General features: G+C 48.8%; 1 protein-coding gene across 2 annotated transcripts in view; it reads right to left on the bottom strand.

Moving 5' to 3' along the window:
- ubn2a (ubinuclein 2a) overlaps window positions 1-17,410 on the bottom strand; it is a 21,677-nt gene extending 4,267 nt beyond the window's left edge. The window contains exons 1-15 of one of the 2 annotated variants that reach the window (XM_076014358.1): window positions 16,631-17,410; window positions 15,643-15,759; window positions 14,775-14,876; window positions 14,008-14,118; window positions 13,064-13,167; window positions 9,010-9,670; window positions 7,141-7,211; window positions 6,687-6,816; window positions 5,077-5,183; window positions 4,366-4,479; window positions 3,648-3,791; window positions 2,921-2,971; window positions 2,777-2,819; window positions 313-1,785; window positions 11-218 (exon numbers count right to left, since the gene is read on the bottom strand). In XM_076014358.1, coding sequence (XP_075870473.1) covers window positions 11-218; window positions 313-1,785; window positions 2,777-2,819; window positions 2,921-2,971; window positions 3,648-3,791; window positions 4,366-4,479; window positions 5,077-5,183; window positions 6,687-6,816; window positions 7,141-7,211; window positions 9,010-9,670; window positions 13,064-13,167; window positions 14,008-14,118; window positions 14,775-14,876; window positions 15,643-15,759; window positions 16,631-16,984 — 3,790 coding nt within the window. In that variant the 5' untranslated portion in view covers window positions 16,985-17,410. Of the gene's footprint in view, window positions 1-10; window positions 219-312; window positions 1,786-2,776; window positions 2,820-2,920; window positions 2,972-3,647; window positions 3,792-4,365; window positions 4,480-5,076; window positions 5,208-6,686; window positions 6,817-7,140; window positions 7,212-9,009; window positions 9,671-13,063; window positions 13,168-14,007; window positions 14,119-14,774; window positions 14,877-15,642; window positions 15,760-16,630 lie in introns of both variants that reach the window. The other variant, XM_076014350.1, reaches the window with a different exon arrangement.
- Between the last annotated feature and the right edge of the window lie 216 nt (window positions 17,411-17,626).

Genomic DNA, 17,626 nt, shown 5'->3' with positions numbered 1-17,626 from the left:
TGCCACTCACCCATCAGGTCGCTCTGTGCTAGTGGGTATCCTGAGTTGGAGCTGGGTGCCGAGCCCATGCCGCCGGCCCCCGGGCCTCCGGGGGGGCTGAAGCTGAGCAGAGGGGGGAACTGGAAGGGCAGCGAGACGGGCACCAGGCCCCCCAGCATCCCGAAGCCCAGCGGCAGGGGGGTGGGGCTACCCAGGAGGGAGGAGCCTGCGCTCGATACCTGACGATGACACAGCAGGTTGTTTTTTTTTTTCAACTCCATTAGCATGAGAACCACCCCCCCCCCCGCCCCCCACCGCCCAGGGCTCACTCACCTGTGAGAGGTGTGACGTTGTGGGGGGTGTGGCCAGACTTCCTGAGGCCGCCCAGCCGTTCCCTGCCTTGGAGCTCTGGCTGGCTCCACCCACCGCCCGCTGCCTCTGCCCGTGGTTGGCCAGAACGGAGGCCGCCGAGGACGTGGGCGTCTTCTCCGGGGCGGCCGCTGCCTGCAGCGCCCCCTTGCTGCCGCCGGAGGAGCTGTTGCTGCTGGGGCTGCTCTGAGTCTTGGGGCTTCCCGCGAAGCTGCAGCCACCCTGCGCGACCTTGACCTGCGCGCTGAAGGTTGGGCGAAATGTTTTCGGGGCGAACTGCTGCTGCTGCTGCTGCTGCTGGCCGGCCATCATGTGATGGGAGAGAGGGGGGTGCGAGGGGGAGGGCGAGGGCGAGGAGGAGGGCGGGGCCGGGGAGGAGGAGGGGGGCGGGGTGGGTGCGGGCGGCCGGGGGGTGAGCTTGATGATGGGCGAGGAGCTGCTGCTGTGGGGCGACTTGGTGAGCGTGGCCTGCATGGGCGTGATGAAGTTGGGCTGGTGGTGGTGGTGGTGGGCGTGGTGGGCGTGGTGGGGCGGGCGGGGGAGGGGGTGAGCTTTGGCTTGGTGGGGGTGGGCGCCCTGGGGGGCCGGCGACAGGGAGGAGGGGGGGCAGAAGGAGGCGTTGGGGCGGGCCGGGGGGGCGGGGGAGGGCGGCGTGCCCCCGTTGCTACTGCCGACCTTGGCGCCGACCTTGGTGAGTCCCGGCGCCCCCAGCGCCGCCCCCGCCACACTGGCGAAGCTCTTCTGGTGGGGGGGCAGCAGAGGGGAGGCGGTGGGGGGCGGCCGCTGCTTGGGCGGCGACGGCGAGGGGTGGGGGTGCATTTTACCGCCGCCGCCAATCACGGCGCTCGGCCTGTGATTGGACGACGGGAGTTTGTGAGTCTGGCTTTGCCCGGCGGCCTTGATGACCCCGTAGGGACCGTTGGCGGTCCGGGAGGCCAGCGACAGGCCGCCCCCCGCCTGCACCCGGGCCACTGCGGCGGCGGCGGTGACAGACGGCGAGGGCGTGGAGGTAGGAGAGGGCGTCGGCAGCGCCGTGGCGCCCGGCGCAGTTGTCGTCGTCGTCGTTGTCGTCGTCTCCGCCCTGGACGAGGAATGTTGGTGGGCGGCGGCGGCGGCGGCGGCCAGCTGGGACGCCGAGGGGTAGTGCGGAGTGACGGGTGGCGGCGATGAGGTGGGCACCTGCAGGGGCGACAGCGGGCTGTCGGGGGGGCCCAGGCCCTTGGAGGCGTTGCTGAGGAGGGCCAGGGCGTGAGAGATGGAGTCCAGGGACGGAGCCGACAGCTCCTCGTCCAGGGAGTCCGACAGGCAGATGGGCTCCGAGGGCGACAGGGCCATGGCCGGGCGGCCAGAGGTCGGGGCGGTCGTGGGCGGGGCTGCGGCGGGCAGGGAGGGGCCGGAGGTCAGGGCGAGCGGCGCCTTCTGGATCCAGAGGCCCTCCTGGAGGGGAGGGGAGGGGACACGGGGGGGAAAACTTACCGACGGGACTCGATTCAGCCGACGCGCGAGGAAAACGCAGAGATTTTGCGCCGTTAATTTGCACTGATTTTGTGTGGTTGCAGCAGGGGGTCAGCAACATGTGGTCTCAGGCTGCCCTCCAGGACCACACCAGGGCCTCGCAGGCTGTTCTAAATATAGGACAACCTCTCCAGCTGCTTCTAAAATTACATTGTTTCCAGCCTTGTTAAGTCATTCCTAATAATAATAATAATAATAATAATAATAATGATAATATTATGATCATAATAATAATTACTATGATGAGTATTATTGAGAACTCATTAATGTGGGCATTGTTTTCACATAGATCAGTAATCATTAATAATAATATATGACTAAAGACTAACTGGGACAACGTGTTATTTCAGGACAGTGCAGCAAACTGGTTGCCCATCACATGACTCAGTGGCCATGAAGGAGCTCTCAGGTTTCACAAAGGTTGGTGGTGAGTACCACCAGCAAACACTGCTAAGCTAGAAGGATGGGACGTGTTGAAATGGTGTCCACTGATAAATAGCACGCTGGCTAACTTGGAAATGACTGAGGTCCTGTGTCTAAAATGTAATAATTAGTGAAGTGCCTTTAGATGAGAAACCAATCAAATGAATGAAATGGAACGTGAACAATAATATTCCCTTGTATTTTTCACTGGTGTTTGCTTATTTATTCTTACCTTGCTGTTTTATTTATAATATTTTTTTATTTTCATTTTCTTGTGTGCGTTTTGGTTTTTGTATCCTTTTAATTTTCTTTCCTTTCTTACATGTTTGAAATAAATAAAATCAAATAAAAACTATGCAAACAGGAAACATACTGACGGGCAAAACAATCTGAGGAACCTGGAGGTCCACAGAGCTTCACGTTATCATCATCATTGTCAAAATTCAGCAAAGTGGATTAAAATGGTGCAAAAAGCAGCGTGAAGACACACCTTGGTTTTGCTCTTGGGCCCTGGCACCATCCTCCTCTTCACTCTGTGGACCAAGAGGAAAAACATTCAGACACGCTGGGTTTTTGCCCCGGAGGCTCCGGAAGAAGTCGACGAGCGGTTGACGGTGGAATACTGAATACTCACAGGCTTCCAGTGAGGTGACAGTGAACTGAGAGACTCTCCTTCAACAAGATCCTGTGTGGCAGAAATGCAGAGATTTGAAAATAAATAAATAAATAAATAAAATAAAAATCTGTTTTTTGTTTTTTGGGGGTGGGGGGCTGCATTCATGTAGAAATAAGCAAAGGCACTGAAGCTCAGTTGGATACCGCAGCAGAACGACGATCTGAAACAGATCCAACATTAAAAGGAACTAACAGCAGGTTTTGTTCTCATTTAAACCCCCTTGAGATGTTGTAAAAGTCTTTAAAACAAGCGGCTGCATTAGAAGAGCGAAGAGAAGCCAGAGGGAAAAAAATCCTCTACCGAGGATTCAACCACTTTATTACTGAACAGCAGAGCATGAGTGCTAGCATGTCAGTACTAACCAACACTGAGTACGTGATAAGGCCATTATACGTTACAGAATTACTCACTCACTACTTCATATTTCTCATTCATACTTTTATTTTCCATAGATGTTCTGTTATTAGACAAACAAACAGCTAGGGTCTCGCGTAGGCCACCGTAGCTCACTGGCAAGCTTGGGAGAGGGACGTTGACTGAAAGACGCTGCAATCTAAAATGCAACCACTTGATGTCGCCGTTTCTTCTTAAAAATCTCCAACTACTGCACACTTCAGCTTTAACATAACACCCGTGGGACTCTTCGGAGAGGAGGAAGGTAGGAAGTCAAAGTGTCAGCGCTGACCTGGCCTGCATCCAGCCTTTGGGCCACAGTGGTTTGACCTCGTTCTCCAGAAAGGCCTTGAGGTAGTCCTCCACCGACAGAGAGCACTGGTTCTCCATCTCGTAGCAGCTCAGCTTGACTCGCACCACGCTGCACAGCAGGTTCCTGCACGGCAAACACCACACACGCACCAGGTGCTGTTTAATATTGGAATATTAACTCAGCAGCCAGCAGGAGGGTGGGGCTGGGATCTGAACAGGAAGTGACCGAGCGAGGCCGACGGCTGTTCTTGAATGAGTGTCGGGTGACTGAAATTTCCAATTCAGATGTTGTTTTTTGATTGAGCAGCAACTTTTTTTATTGCATTAAGCAGGCCTCCAATCCTGCTGTCTGGACAGCTGCTGTGTGTCAAGTGTGTGACCATTCAACAGTCTTAGGGAGAGAGAGAGAGAGAGAGAGAGAGAGAGAGAGAGAGAGGAGAGAGAGGGAGAGACACAGAGACAAGAGACAGAGAGGGGGGGGGAGAGAGAGAGAGGGAGAGAGAGAGAGAGAGCGAGGGAGAGAGACAGAGAGGGGGGGGGAGAGAGCGGGAGAGAGTGAGAGAGAGAGAGAGAGGGAGGGAGAGGGAGATGGAGAGAGGGAGAGAGAGAGGGTGGGAGATGGAGAGAGAGAGAGAGAGAGAGAGAGAGAGAGAGAGAGAGAGAGAGAGAGAGAGAGAGAGAGAGTCCTGGATCTTCACCTGAGCTTGTCGTCCCAGACAAACTTCTTCCTCGGGCCCATGATCCTCTTCCCAGGCTTCTCCTCATCCTCCTCCTCTGAGCCGTTCTTGTCGCCCTCCTCTGACTGCTGCTGCCTGCCAGACAATGCACTGCACTCAGTACACACATTCACAGAAGACTGAAAATTCCGCTGCTGCTGCTGGCAAACTGGTAAGATTGTTGGACAGACAACATTCTGGAAATTTCCCCTGACACTCAGTGGCAAATAATGCACTGGTGGTTTATAAAGCCTTGCTTGTCCCCGCCTCCGCTCAATTTGACTGTCTGTTGCACATCTGCTCTGGTTGTTTGTTGTACATAGATCGATTTGAATGTTCTTGGAACTACTTTAATCCATGTGTAGTTTATTTTTGTACTGTTTTTTTTTTTTTTTTTAAGTGCTGAAGCAGTGTAGTTTCCCAATTTGGGATCAATAAAGTACATCTATCCATCCTCCGTCTAGCTACTTATTGGCAGGCTAGCAGATACCATTGACTTGCACTAGCATAGCCGCAGTGAACTCTGCTAAACTGGAAGGATGATAAATGGCACAATGGCTAACCAGCCCTTAAAGATGCAGTTAAAATAAAAACAACAACCACCTTTAACGAACACTCGGAACTTGAACTTTCTTTATGGAGTCTGACTGACAATCCGCAGAAAAGCTCCAAAAGAAAGACAGGATGACTTACTTTGCGACCTTGGCCATGCAGTCCATGTTGTACTTGGCAATCTGCTCCGGCATGACGCTGCACACAGCCAGCTTGAGCTTCAGCAGCGGCGTCCGTAGCCGGTCGTCCTGAGAGACAGAGAGCAGGGGCGGCTGGGTTAGGAGCAGAGGAGGGGAGAGATGGAGAGAGAGATGGAGAGAGAGAGGGAGGGAGGGGGGGGAAGAAGGGGAGGAAGGAGGGAGAGAAAAACACAACAAGAATAAGGAGTGTGAGCAGTTTTTTGGAATAAAAGGACACTGAAGTCAGCGTTGACCGGAGGGGGAAGAAATGGAGTCCTCGAAGAAAAGAGACGGAAAGCAAAGATGCAGAGTGCAGGAGAGAGAAGCGAGGGATGGTAAAAGAGAGGAAATCAAAAAAAAAGCAGCAGCAGGTGGAAGAGAGAAGAAAGACGCTTGGTCAACGAGTTTCTCTTCAAGGGTCCCTGACAAGAGAACCCCCCCGCCCCCCCCTCCCACACACACACACACACACACACACACACACACACACACACACACACACACACACACACACACACACACACACTGCACCGAGCAGCCCACGACGTAACAAGCGATGCCGCAGGGAACCGCTGGAGATGGAGAGACGGGAAAAAGTAGAGAAAGAGGCAGAGAACGGCAGGACTGGAGGGTCACATGATCAGCTGAACTCAGAGGAAACGCAGGGCGCCCACAAACTGCTTCTCAAACTGAATTTTGATTCCGACTTTTCACTGGGTGTGTTGGCCTCGTGCACGTAACGCATTGCAAAACAGAAGCGATATTTCTAAAACGTTGACAAAGCGCTATTGGGATTTGCAGGTGCTTTTAAATTGAATGGCGTGAAGCACATCAGATGTAATTCTTGTCAAATCTCATCCTGCGAGACCCCACAAGGAGGAGGAGGGAGACAAAACATTCTGCGTTTGGGAGCAGCTATTGTTTGCTGTCAAGTATGGTGTAGTGTATCTGTATACATACATACACACACACACACACACACACACACACACACACACACACACACACACACACACACACACACACACACACACACACACACACACACACACATATATATATACACACACACATAAGTGTTTATGTCAATATATACATACATATACATACGTATATATACACACACATATATATATACATACGTATATATACACACACATATATATATACACGTATATATATACACACACATATATACACAAATACATATATATACATATACGTGTGTTTACACATATATATATACATATATATATATATATATATATATATATATACATATACACACACACTATATATATATATATATATATATATATGTATATATATATATGTATATATATATATATGTATATATATATATATATATATATATATATATGTATATATATATATATATATATATATATATATATATATATATATATATATATATATATATACATATATATATATATATATATATACATATATATATATATATATATATATACATATATATATATATAAAGACACTTAAATCTTATATAAATCTTGATCTTGCCTCAAGGCTCCTCTCTCTTTTCCTCTCACCTGGATGTTGAAGCTGAGTTTCTTCAGCCGTTTGAGGAGGGCCTCCTTGTTGCAGGGCACGAAGGCCTCCATGTGAGAGTAGATGCCCAAGCGCACCGCCGGGGGCTGCTCCTGGGCCTGCAGCTCGATGCTGAGGAGGAGGACACAGTCATCAGCCAGAGGAGTGGAGGAGGAGAAGAAGAGGAGAGGGGGTGTTGAGAGCAGAGGCGATCGGATGAAGCGACAAGCAGAAAGAGAGACTGAGAGAAGGCTCGCGGTGAGCTCATCAAAGTGCGAGTGGGGCAGCGTGAGCGCCAGGTTGACACAAAATGAGAGAGGGGACCGAAAAAGCACGGCGGGGTGAGGCAGAGGAGTGAGGGGTGCAGTGGAGGAAAGGTGTGAGAAGGGCTTGAAAGTGAGGAGGAGGAAGAGGGAGAGGAGGAGGGAGATGTGATTTAAAAGCTGTCCGACTCACTCCAGCAGAATGTTGTTCATGTCCAAGGTGAAAAATTTCTTCCTGCCCTCCTGATCAAACTGCCGTGAAGCCTGGAGGGGAGGAGGGGGGAGGGGCATGGTGAGTCAGCAGCACGCTGAGGCAGTGCAAACATTGACAACACACACACACACACACACACACACACACACACACACACACACACACACACACACACACACACACACACACACACACACACACACACGCGCTTCACCACCTTCCAGTTGCCTGATCAAACTGACACCTGACTCTAAATTTCGGAGGGAAATCTGTCAAACGCCGACGGGCGATTCTGCAGCGTCACGGCCGTCATGCAGAACTTGTTTGGAAAAAAAAAAAATGAAACTCATTTGATAAAAGAAGAAACAGTGCCAACTGCACTTGCACTGCCAAGGCCATTCTCCAGTGGTCCTGTTTGTCTTTGCCATTTCACTGGAGTTGTGTTGACACAGCTCACAATAATTGCAGAAGACACATTTAGTGTTTTATACACAACTTTGTGTCTGCAATGGTTGCTCCATAAGCGAGCAACACGACCGAAAACCAAGACGCTTCGCAGTTCTACTTCCTGAGGTCGGTGGTCGTGCTGCGGCAGCGGGCGGACTGATACTACCGTCATTACTACAGAAGAAGAAGAGTGCACCGGAAGTGATTAACTTCTCTCTTTAGCGTATGTATGCATCCATGTGTGTATTTTCATGCACCAGTCTCTGATGTCTTTTGTGTCTGTGTGTGAGTGTCTTTGTTTTCGGGGGGGGGGGGGGGGGGGGTTGGAACTGGGGAATTGATTTGTGATTTATGGTGGCTGTATGGTGCCTGGGCCTCCTCAGAAGCTGCAGAGCTTCTGAGGAGTCCCATTGTTGAACTGAACTGAACTGAATCCAGTTGCCTTGGGTGTACTGTGGAGCAGGGCTACAACTAACCGTTATTTCTGTTGTCGACTAATATGTCAGTTAATGTTTCCATTAGTCACGATTATCGTCCACACCTATTTTAGACTTCTGTTAACCTCACTTGCTTAAATCTTCACACCTGTGTTCTACTATTGTACTCTTGACAGCAGACGTTTTTAAACAAATACATCAAAAATAATGACATCAGACTCTTCAACACAACACTGAGGGGGGGGGGGATACGAGGGTGAGAGGAGTGATGTTGCACCCATGGATGCACATTCATGCACCTTGCACGTTATATCCTGCAATTCTGGGTTTTACTTTTAAAAACCTCTAATACAGTGATACTTTTTTTATTTATTCATTTTTTTTAACCTCAAATCCTTCACCTTAACCATTATTTTACTTTCTGCACTTTTTATGAACTGACTGCTGACGAGGGATTGTGTGGCTGAGAAATTCCTTCGGGCTAAATAATCCACCTATCCATTCATCCATCCATCATCTGTCATATATCCATCTATCATCCATTCATCTATCTATCCACCCATCCATTTATCCATCTATACATCCACCCATCCATCCAAACGTTAATAGTAATCCCGACTCACCAATCTATCATCCATCTATCCATCCATCTATCCATATATCCATCCATCATATATCCATCTATCTATCTATCCATCTATCATCCATCTACAGTATCCATTTATCCATCTATCTATCTATCATTCATCTATCATCCATCTATCCATATATCTATCCACCCATCCATTCATCCATCTATCATCCATCCAAACGTTGATAGTAATCCCGACTCACTGATCTATCATTCATCCATCCATCATCCATTCATCCATCTATCTATCTACCCATCCATCTATCTATCTACCCATCTATCTATCTATCTACCCATCTATCCATCCAAATGTTGATAGTAGTCCTGACTCACCGCCCGCAGGTCCTCGATGCGTTTGATGAGCGGAGCCGGCAGCCTATCAGGCAGCGGGGGTGGGGAGAAGAGGCCGCTGGAGGGCCCCGGGCCACGCCCCTGAACCCCACCTCCTCCTCCTCCTGCCCCACTCACTCCCACCGCCCCCTTTAGGGGCGGGGCTCCAACACCCAGCACGCCATTCTCCCTGGCTGCAGCTGCCGCCGCCACGCCGTGCTGCTGCTGATGATGCTGCTGCTGGTGCTGCTGCTGCTGCTGCTCGCCGTCCAGCAGGCCGAAGTCCAGGTCGCCCAGGAGGTCCTGCAGCTCCTTCTCATTGGCCGAGCCCAGCAGCGACATGACGGCCGGGTCCGAGGCCAGGTCGGCCAGCAGGAGGTCGCTGCCCGCGCTAGCGCCGCCCTGCAGGTGGGCGGTGGAGTTACAGGCGGAGGAGGAGGAGGAGGAGGAGTTGTGGTTGTTGGCGGAGGAGGAGTTGTTGGCTGGGCGGGGCTTGTGGGCCTCGCCCCCCGCCAGGCCCAGCAGCACCATGTTGGGGTTCCTCCTCTTCATCTCCTCCTTCTCGCGGGTGAAGCGGCGCAGCATGGCCGCCAGGTAGAGCGAGTCCTTCATCAGCTTCTTCCTCTTCTTCTTCTCCGGCCTGTGGGGGCTGAGAGCGGCCACCCTGCAGAGACGCATGCACAACAGGGCACGTCAACACTTCTGCAGCACCTTCACATTTGTGTTTGGACACAACCAGAGACCCTGTCACACGCTACTACTTGACGGTCTGGATCGGGGGGTTAGTTTCGCTTGATTGCATTTTTCCTTTTGTCAGACAAACCGGGACGGAACTCCGATGTCACCAAGTCGTTGAAATCGGAGATTCTCCTCTCAATGAAAACTGAAATTTCGGCGGCCATTAAATCAGAAATGAAAAGCGCACCTGCCCATGACTTCGACTTCCTTAAAAAAAGAGTTGCATGCATTAAAAGCAGATGCTAAAAACAACACAGCATTTTCCCTTTTGGGCAAATTCAGTCTTTAGCAAAGTAAAATCTTTTCACCTGCAGGCAACATAACATTCGCTTGTTGTTCCAGAGTGTGTCGGTGTAAATACAAGAAAGCAGGGAGCTCAGAGGAGTGAGTAGAGGCTAAATACAGAGTGGCACGGCTAAATGTCTGTGCAAAAATACATCACAGAGCCAAGCATCAGAATAAGAGCTCTGATCCTTGGAGTAGTAGTGGTAGAAGTAGGACCACTGTAGTCGTAGTAGTAGCTGTAGTAGTAGCTGTAGTAGTAGTACTAGTAGCAGAAGTAGCTATAGTAGTAGTAGAAGAAGTAGCTATAGTAGTCATAGTAGCAGTAGAAGTAGCTATAGTAGTCGTAGTAGTAGTCGTAGCTATAGTAGCAGTAGTACTAGTAGTAGTAGTAGTAGCTGTAGTACTAGTCGTAGTAGTAGTAGCTGTAGTAGTACTAGTAGTAGCAGAAGTAGCTATAGTAGTAGTAGTAGCTATAGTAGCAGTAGTAGCTATAGTAGCAGTAGTACTAGTAGTAGTAGCTGTAGTAGTAGTAGTAGTAGTAGTAGTAGCTATAGTAGCAGTAGTAGTAGTAGTAGTAGTAGTAGCAGAAGTAGCTATAGTAGTAGTAGCTATAGTAGCAGTGGTACTAGTAGTAGTAGTAGTAGTAGTAGAAGTAGCTATAGTAGTCGTAGTAGTAGCTGTAGTAGTACTAGTAGTAGTCGTAGCAGAAGTAGCTATAGTAGTAGTAGTAGTAGTAGTAGTAGCTATAGTAGCAGTAGTACTAGTAGCTGTAGTAGTAGTAGTAGTAGCTGTTGTATTAGTAGTAGTACTACTACTACTAGTACTATAGCTACTACTACTAGTACTACTGCTACTATAGCTACTACTACTACTATAGCTACTTCTGCTACTACTACTACAGCTACTACTGCTACTATAGCTACTACTACGATGACTAGTAGTAGACTCCACTGTGAGGAGGATGGAGGTACAAAACATTTAGCGATAAAACTGCATTTCAATGTCGTTTGCTGTCCAGAATGGTTGTTCTATTTTTCTCTTTGATGACTTGCAAAAAATATTCTGCCTCCTCCTCCGTCCAATCATAACGCGCCATTTTCACAGGTCAGTGAATTGGTCATGTGACACCGTACGTCACATCTGCTGACGTGTAAATGTGAAAAAAAGTGTTTCCATGACAGTTTTGCGATATTCCTCTATATGAACACGTACGTCTGAAAAACCTCCTCATGAGAGCGTCAAAACCGTTCAGCCATATTTGAGAGGGTTTTCCAAGTTGAGCTGTTTTCCATCGCCAGTTTTTTTTTATTGCCATATTTAGATTTTGCACAATTCTAGGAGTCACGGAAACGCAGCACGTGTGTCAGGACACTCAAACTTTTTGTTTTTGCCTTAGAATAAAATTTAGTTTCACACCAAACATTCTAAAGTGTGGCTCCACTCCACGAAGGTGGATCAAAGTAAAGCAAAATGCAACACCCGTGCCAAGGACGCAGCGGCAGTGGAAGGGAATACAACAAACTGGATGTGGAGGAAATCTGGAAATAAATTGGAAAATAAAGGTTTTGTGCTGTAACAGCGTCATATTATTGTTGTTGTTCAAACTGGTTTCAGAACATCCCGTGATTAATTCAGCACCCCACCTGCTCAGCTTGACTCGGTCGACGGAAATAAAGCGAAGCGGGACAATTCTAACACACCCAGTGGAATCGAGGACGGAGAGGAGAGACATGGGTGGGGCGAGGAGACGCAGAAGAAAAGCTAGAGGAAGCGACGGCACGAGCGGGGAGGACGGAGGCCGAGGCGTCGACGCGCTGACAAGACGCCGCTGGAGGGAGCAGAGCTGCAGGGATTGAGAGGGATTAACCTGCAGTCTTCTCCAGAACACACACACACACACACACACACACACACACACACACACACACACACACACACACACACACACACACACACACACACACACACACACACACACACACACGCTGCATAACATCATCGGTTTTATAATAGCAACAATGGCTGTAGCTGCTATTTCGGGAGGATGTGTTGGGAGCAGCAGCATCAGTATTCAGCCTCGCCAAGCACCTATAATGGAATGTGTGTGTGTGTGCGTGCGTGCGTGTGTGTGTGTGTGTGTGAGGCAGGAGGTGTCTGGCCGCCCGTCACACTCGGCGTCGTGGCCTCATGATAGATGTATGAGAGGATGCGAATACGCACAAAGGCGTCACAGGCAGGGCGGAGAGGCTGCTGTGCACGGCGAGGGGAGGACGAGTGCGTCATCGCATATTCATGGTGGCCCTCGAACCCCCGCGGGGGGGCCGAAAGGTCAAACTCTCACGCTGGTTGTTTTTTTGTTTTTTTTTACGGTTCGGTCGTACCTCACCTTTATAACCACCTGGAAGCTCACAGAACCCTTTTCACCTTGACATTGAACTCGCGCGACCATAACATCACCGTCATAAACTACAATTGTGCAAAACCTAAATATGGCAATAATAAACTGGTGATAGAAACAACTCCACTTGGAAAAACCTCTCAAATATGGCTGAAAGGTTTTGACGCTCTCATGAGGAGGTTTTTCCTCACGTATCCATATAGAGGAATATCGCAAAAGTGTCATGGAAACACTTTTTTTTTCTTACATTGACACATAAGTTGATGTGACGTACGGGGTCATGTGACCAGCTCATTTCCAGTGAAAATGGTGCATTATGATTGGACAGAGGAGGAGACGGAATATTTTTTGATAAGTCATCAAAGAGAAAAATATGACAAGCGTTCTTGACAGCAAACAACATGAACATGCAGATTTACACAGGAGACTTTGCACCTCCACCCTCCTCACAGTAGGGCCTCGCGGGACGAGATTTTATGAGAATTACGGCGTACGCGCTTCACACCATTCAACGGAAACACCTGCAAGTCGCAATTGTACTTTGTCGAAAATTTCAAAAACATCGCTTTTACTTTTGCGAAAAAACTGTGGTTGGAAACGCAGCAACTGACGATAAACAGGAGTCAATGTTCTCACCCCGGCGCGGGGACTTTATTCTTCTTGGCGTTCTTCTCTTCCAGGCTGCTCGCTTCCTTCTTTTTCCTCTTCTTCATTTCCTGCTCCTTGTCTTCGATCGGCTTCTGAAAGGGGAGCAAACGCGCTTCTTTAGCAAAGATGAGCTGGCGACAGCTTGATCGCGTGGTGCGATCAATAGAGATCAACTGGGGGCCGCCTGACGTGCAAAGCGCTGCCGCGATTCGCAGGGGCTTCACTGAGAAATCAGCGTCGCCGTTGTCACGCTTCACAGAAACCAGTGCGCGTCAAGCTCATGTCAGGAGGACTTTTGTTGCCTCATGGTACAAAAAAAATTGAACACTCAAAAAGTGGTAAATAAAATGAGAACATTGCAATGCTAGCTTCCTGGACCGGTGCTATATTTGTACGAGGGTGTCATCATTCTGAGCTGATGCGTCAAGTGATTTTTAAATTTGTGTGATGCGCTAAAGAAAAGATAAAGAGAAGACTTTTAGCACCGTGAAGCTAAACGTGCAATAATTTTGGGGTACCTAAAAAAAAATATATATACAAAAACCTCGACAATTTCAGCCATAACACGTCAACACGGATACAAGAAACAGAAGTTGAAGTTCTGTGCTACTTCTCGACCATATCTGATGTGAATAAAAACCTTTACCAAGCTAAAATTGAAGAAATTATATCCATAGCCAAATAAGACATAAGATTATCACGACCCTGAACGCTGACTATTATTGCTGCTGTTTGACTTGTATTTTCTTTTTTAACCCTTGCGGTATTCATAGTGCAGGTAAACAAATGACATGAATAAAAACATTGCTGCATGACTGATGAAGGAAAGAGAAGAAAAAAAAACAGATCCTAGCTGTTGCATCAACCTCAACGTGTTTTATACGGGGGGAGGGGATTGGCTCTCAGTTGAGCGTGTCAGGAGGTGGTCTCACCTTGTCACCCTCTCCCTCCGAGTCGGACGCAGCCCGGAACTGCAGCGTGCCAGTGTTGATGTAAAATCCACCCAACTTTGTGGTCAAAGACGCAGGCACCAGCTCATCGTACTGAAACAACAACAACAACAATAGAGGACGGTTAGTGGCACAAGATCACATAATAAACTCTCCAACATCCAAACAGGGGGATTTATAAATATATTAAATCAATGGAAATTATCTTTTTTTGTTTTTTTTTTGGTTAACGTTCCACAATGCGGCCCAGGCTCCACTGCCAGTCAGCGCAATGACTAGTGTGCCAAAGCAAACAAGCTCACTCGGGTTTAGGACGAAACATTTTTCCATCGTGGGACTTATAAATACACAGCACAGGACGTCTGCCAAAATAAAGAGGGATAAATAATAGCAATTATAGGCAGTGAGAGCGATGTGCTCTAAATAATGTCGGACAACATCAGTGACACATCATCGGATGGACACGGCGACCGCATACATATTCATGAGTCACGGGGATAGAGCGTTAGGATGGCAGGGGGAGGGACAGTTACTGTCCTTAGAAGCAACTACGAATCAACTGTCAACAGGCAAATAGATGTTTTAAGCCACAGCTGAAGGATGGCAACCTCCTCACAGCAGGCAGGTGATTTGTTACATCACCAGAAGAAGGCCGTTGTCTGATTTCAAGCGACGTCGGTGAAAAGGGAGACACTGACCTGGTTCAGGAAAATAAATAAATCACTGCTGCAGGGGAGGGGGACACTCACAGCTTCGGAGTTGTCAATAAAGGGGTCCGTCTCGTCGTAGCCGAAGCCAATGTCGATCAGGTCTTGCATCCTGTCCTTCCTCTTTTTCTTGCCCACGTCGCCCTGGAAAGGGAGCAAAATGAGCCGCACAGTTTCACCGAGCCGCCCGGGGTGAATGTTTGATTTGAATCGATCATCAGATCAAGTCAACAATGCAAACAGGCCTGCTGAGATTTTGTCCAACTGCTGACTTAACAAGTCTTATTTGTGGATGTACAGTGTCCAACTGTAAACCTACTTAGATTATTTAAATCACTAATAATAACAATAAAACTTTTTTAGAGGGTAAATTGTTTACTATGTACAAAAAAACTAACTAACAGTAATGTAGATTATTTAAGCAATATTAAATACAAATTATCAGATGAGTTTAAAAAAAAAAAAAATCTCAGAAGAGTGTTGAACTAAAAGACAACACAGGTAATTTGGTTTGCCATGGTAGCAAATGTAGAATCATATTCATATAATTGAAAAACCTCAATAAATAAAGTGATTTAGAAAAAAAATGCAGAAATGTTAGAAATGTTCCTTTTCACACCACTTAAAAAAACAAACAAACAAAAAAAAAACAACAACACTGGGAGACATGAATTTAGCCAAATATACATGCAGACACAGTTTGACGTTGAACAATTAAGTGGTTGATCTTTAAAACGTAAATAACCTGCTCATTTGTTTTTGTGTCAGCTATTAATAGTGGGGGATAGTCTCTTATAGTGCCATGACCATTGTAGGTCCTGTGCCAATGAAAACTCTGAACAGCAATGACTGTACATATTAATAACAACGGCTGAATGAATGAATGAATGAATGAATTATAGGAACGTACATATTTGTTTTCAAACTTTCTTGCCAGCGCCTCGACCTGCAGCCGCTCTCTCTCCTCGTCATTGAAAGGATCGTCTGGGTTGTAGGCTGGAGTCACACTTGGAGGTTTCCTCTTTTCCTGAGGGAGGTATTTTTTTTTTTAAAAAAAAGGCACACAAACTCCGTCAAGAACAGACCAACAAAAAAGACAGTTGCACCGGAAACGGCACACTACAAAGTTCTCACGCGGTGACACTGAAACAGCCTCCAAAGCTGCTGTCAGAGGCGCCATGTTCAGTCCTTTAAAGATGGCACTCCGGCTTTAAAAACACAAGGAAATGTCCCCACTGTGAGAACACGACGACACCGTCAGGTAAAGTTAGATTCCGAATCAAAAAAACACGCACTGCCAATATCAAAGTACGCAGGACCGCTCGGCTGTGCTCGGCTCGGCTCTGCTCGGCTCGGTCAGCACTGTGACATTCGCCCGGCTACATCCTGGTACTTCCCTTCCATCAGCGCTTCTCCCATCTATCACCCGCAGCCACAGGGCCAAACTGCATGTGGCATTTTCAAGTGGCGTAATGGCTGTGACTGCTGGGGCTGTTGCTGGGCAAGTGGCTGTGAGTGAGAGGACACAGGTAGCGGCACACGGTGGTGGAGGAGGTGAAGGTGGTGGTGGTGGTGGTGGTGGAGGGGCGCTTCGTCGCGGAAAAAACGAGGAGAATTTTCCTTTTAAAAAAATAAAATAAATCTTGTATCTGTACGGGCGAAGCTCTAGTTTGGGGGGCGCAAAGTGGGCTCGACAAACTACCGGTGTCTTTTGTGCTGAGCCGCACTAATGGTCAGTTTGAGCCACGCTGCCAGTCCCAACAAGAAGGACAAGGTGCATTACACACCATACACAACACACACCGTTCACTTCGCCAATGACAAGTCCTCACAAACACCTCACAATAACTCCGCACTCACCGGCCTCCGTCATTCTATCATCTTAACTGCGCTCCTACCTGGGTATTTTGGATGAGTTCGCCGTAATTAAACTCCACGGAGGAGCGGTCGTCAGGCTCCGACAGGCACAGGTTGAGCCGCACCGTCGCCCTCTTCTCGGCTACAGCGGTAGCAACAGCGGTGGCGGAGGTAGCGGCGACGGCAGAGGCAGCCCTGTCGCCTGCCTGGCCGAGGCGGTCACCACCGGCAACGGCAGCAGCAGCACCCCCTGCTCCGGTCGCTGCCTCGACCGCTCCGCCTCGACCGAAGTTGAAGTCGGCCCCGTCCTCCAGCCGCCGCTTCCGTGAGTCCGCGGCTGCTCCAGCGGCGAAGGCCGAGAGGGTGACAAATTGCACTTTTCTCGGTTCGGCCATTTGGATGAGCCTTGCCTGTCTGAACCTCGCTCCGGACAGACGGCAAGCAGCAGCGAGGAGAAGAAGAGCTACTTCGCGAAACTACTCCAAATTGGTGGCTTGAAGAGGGTTCCGCGGCGCTCCGTCGCCTGCTCGGTGCCTAGACGGGTGTCAGGGCCTCCTCCGCACCATACGGATGGCACTCCAGGGGACGCGACCGTCGGGGAAAAGTTGTTTTTTCGCCAGCTACTTGCATCCTCGATTCGCTATGGGACTGAGACATTCACAGGAGCCATCTTGGCTTTTCGGGAGTAAATAAAATATCAGAAGAGAGGGGTCGCTGCGCATGCGCAAGCCCCCCCTCAAAACGGAAGCGCCGTGACACGAGGGGGAGTCGCCTCGTCCAATGAGAGCGTGCCCCGACCCTGGGCCCGCCCACGTCACAACAGGCGATAAAAACAACAGTGTCTATCAGCGCAATTCTGACCTTTTGTAAAGTGTCGTGCTTGAAGGACGGTGTAGCGGGACACGCAAAACCGCATGTTGAGTTTTTTTGCGTGGATCAGTGCGCCTCCGCCTCGGTATACGCGAGAGCGATTGCTCTCAGCTGATGCCTTTCTTCCTGCCTATTGAAGAAAATGCTGAATCGTGCATTTTTCTCAC

Source organism: Nelusetta ayraudi, unplaced genomic scaffold (genome assembly GCF_046127955.1).
Source record: "Nelusetta ayraudi isolate G7.1 ecotype Tasmania unplaced genomic scaffold, CSIRO-AGI_Nayr_v1 ptg000006l, whole genome shotgun sequence".
Taxonomy (NCBI): domain Eukaryota; kingdom Metazoa; phylum Chordata; class Actinopteri; order Tetraodontiformes; family Monacanthidae; genus Nelusetta; species Nelusetta ayraudi.
This window is presented reverse-complemented; position numbering and strand designations above follow the sequence as displayed.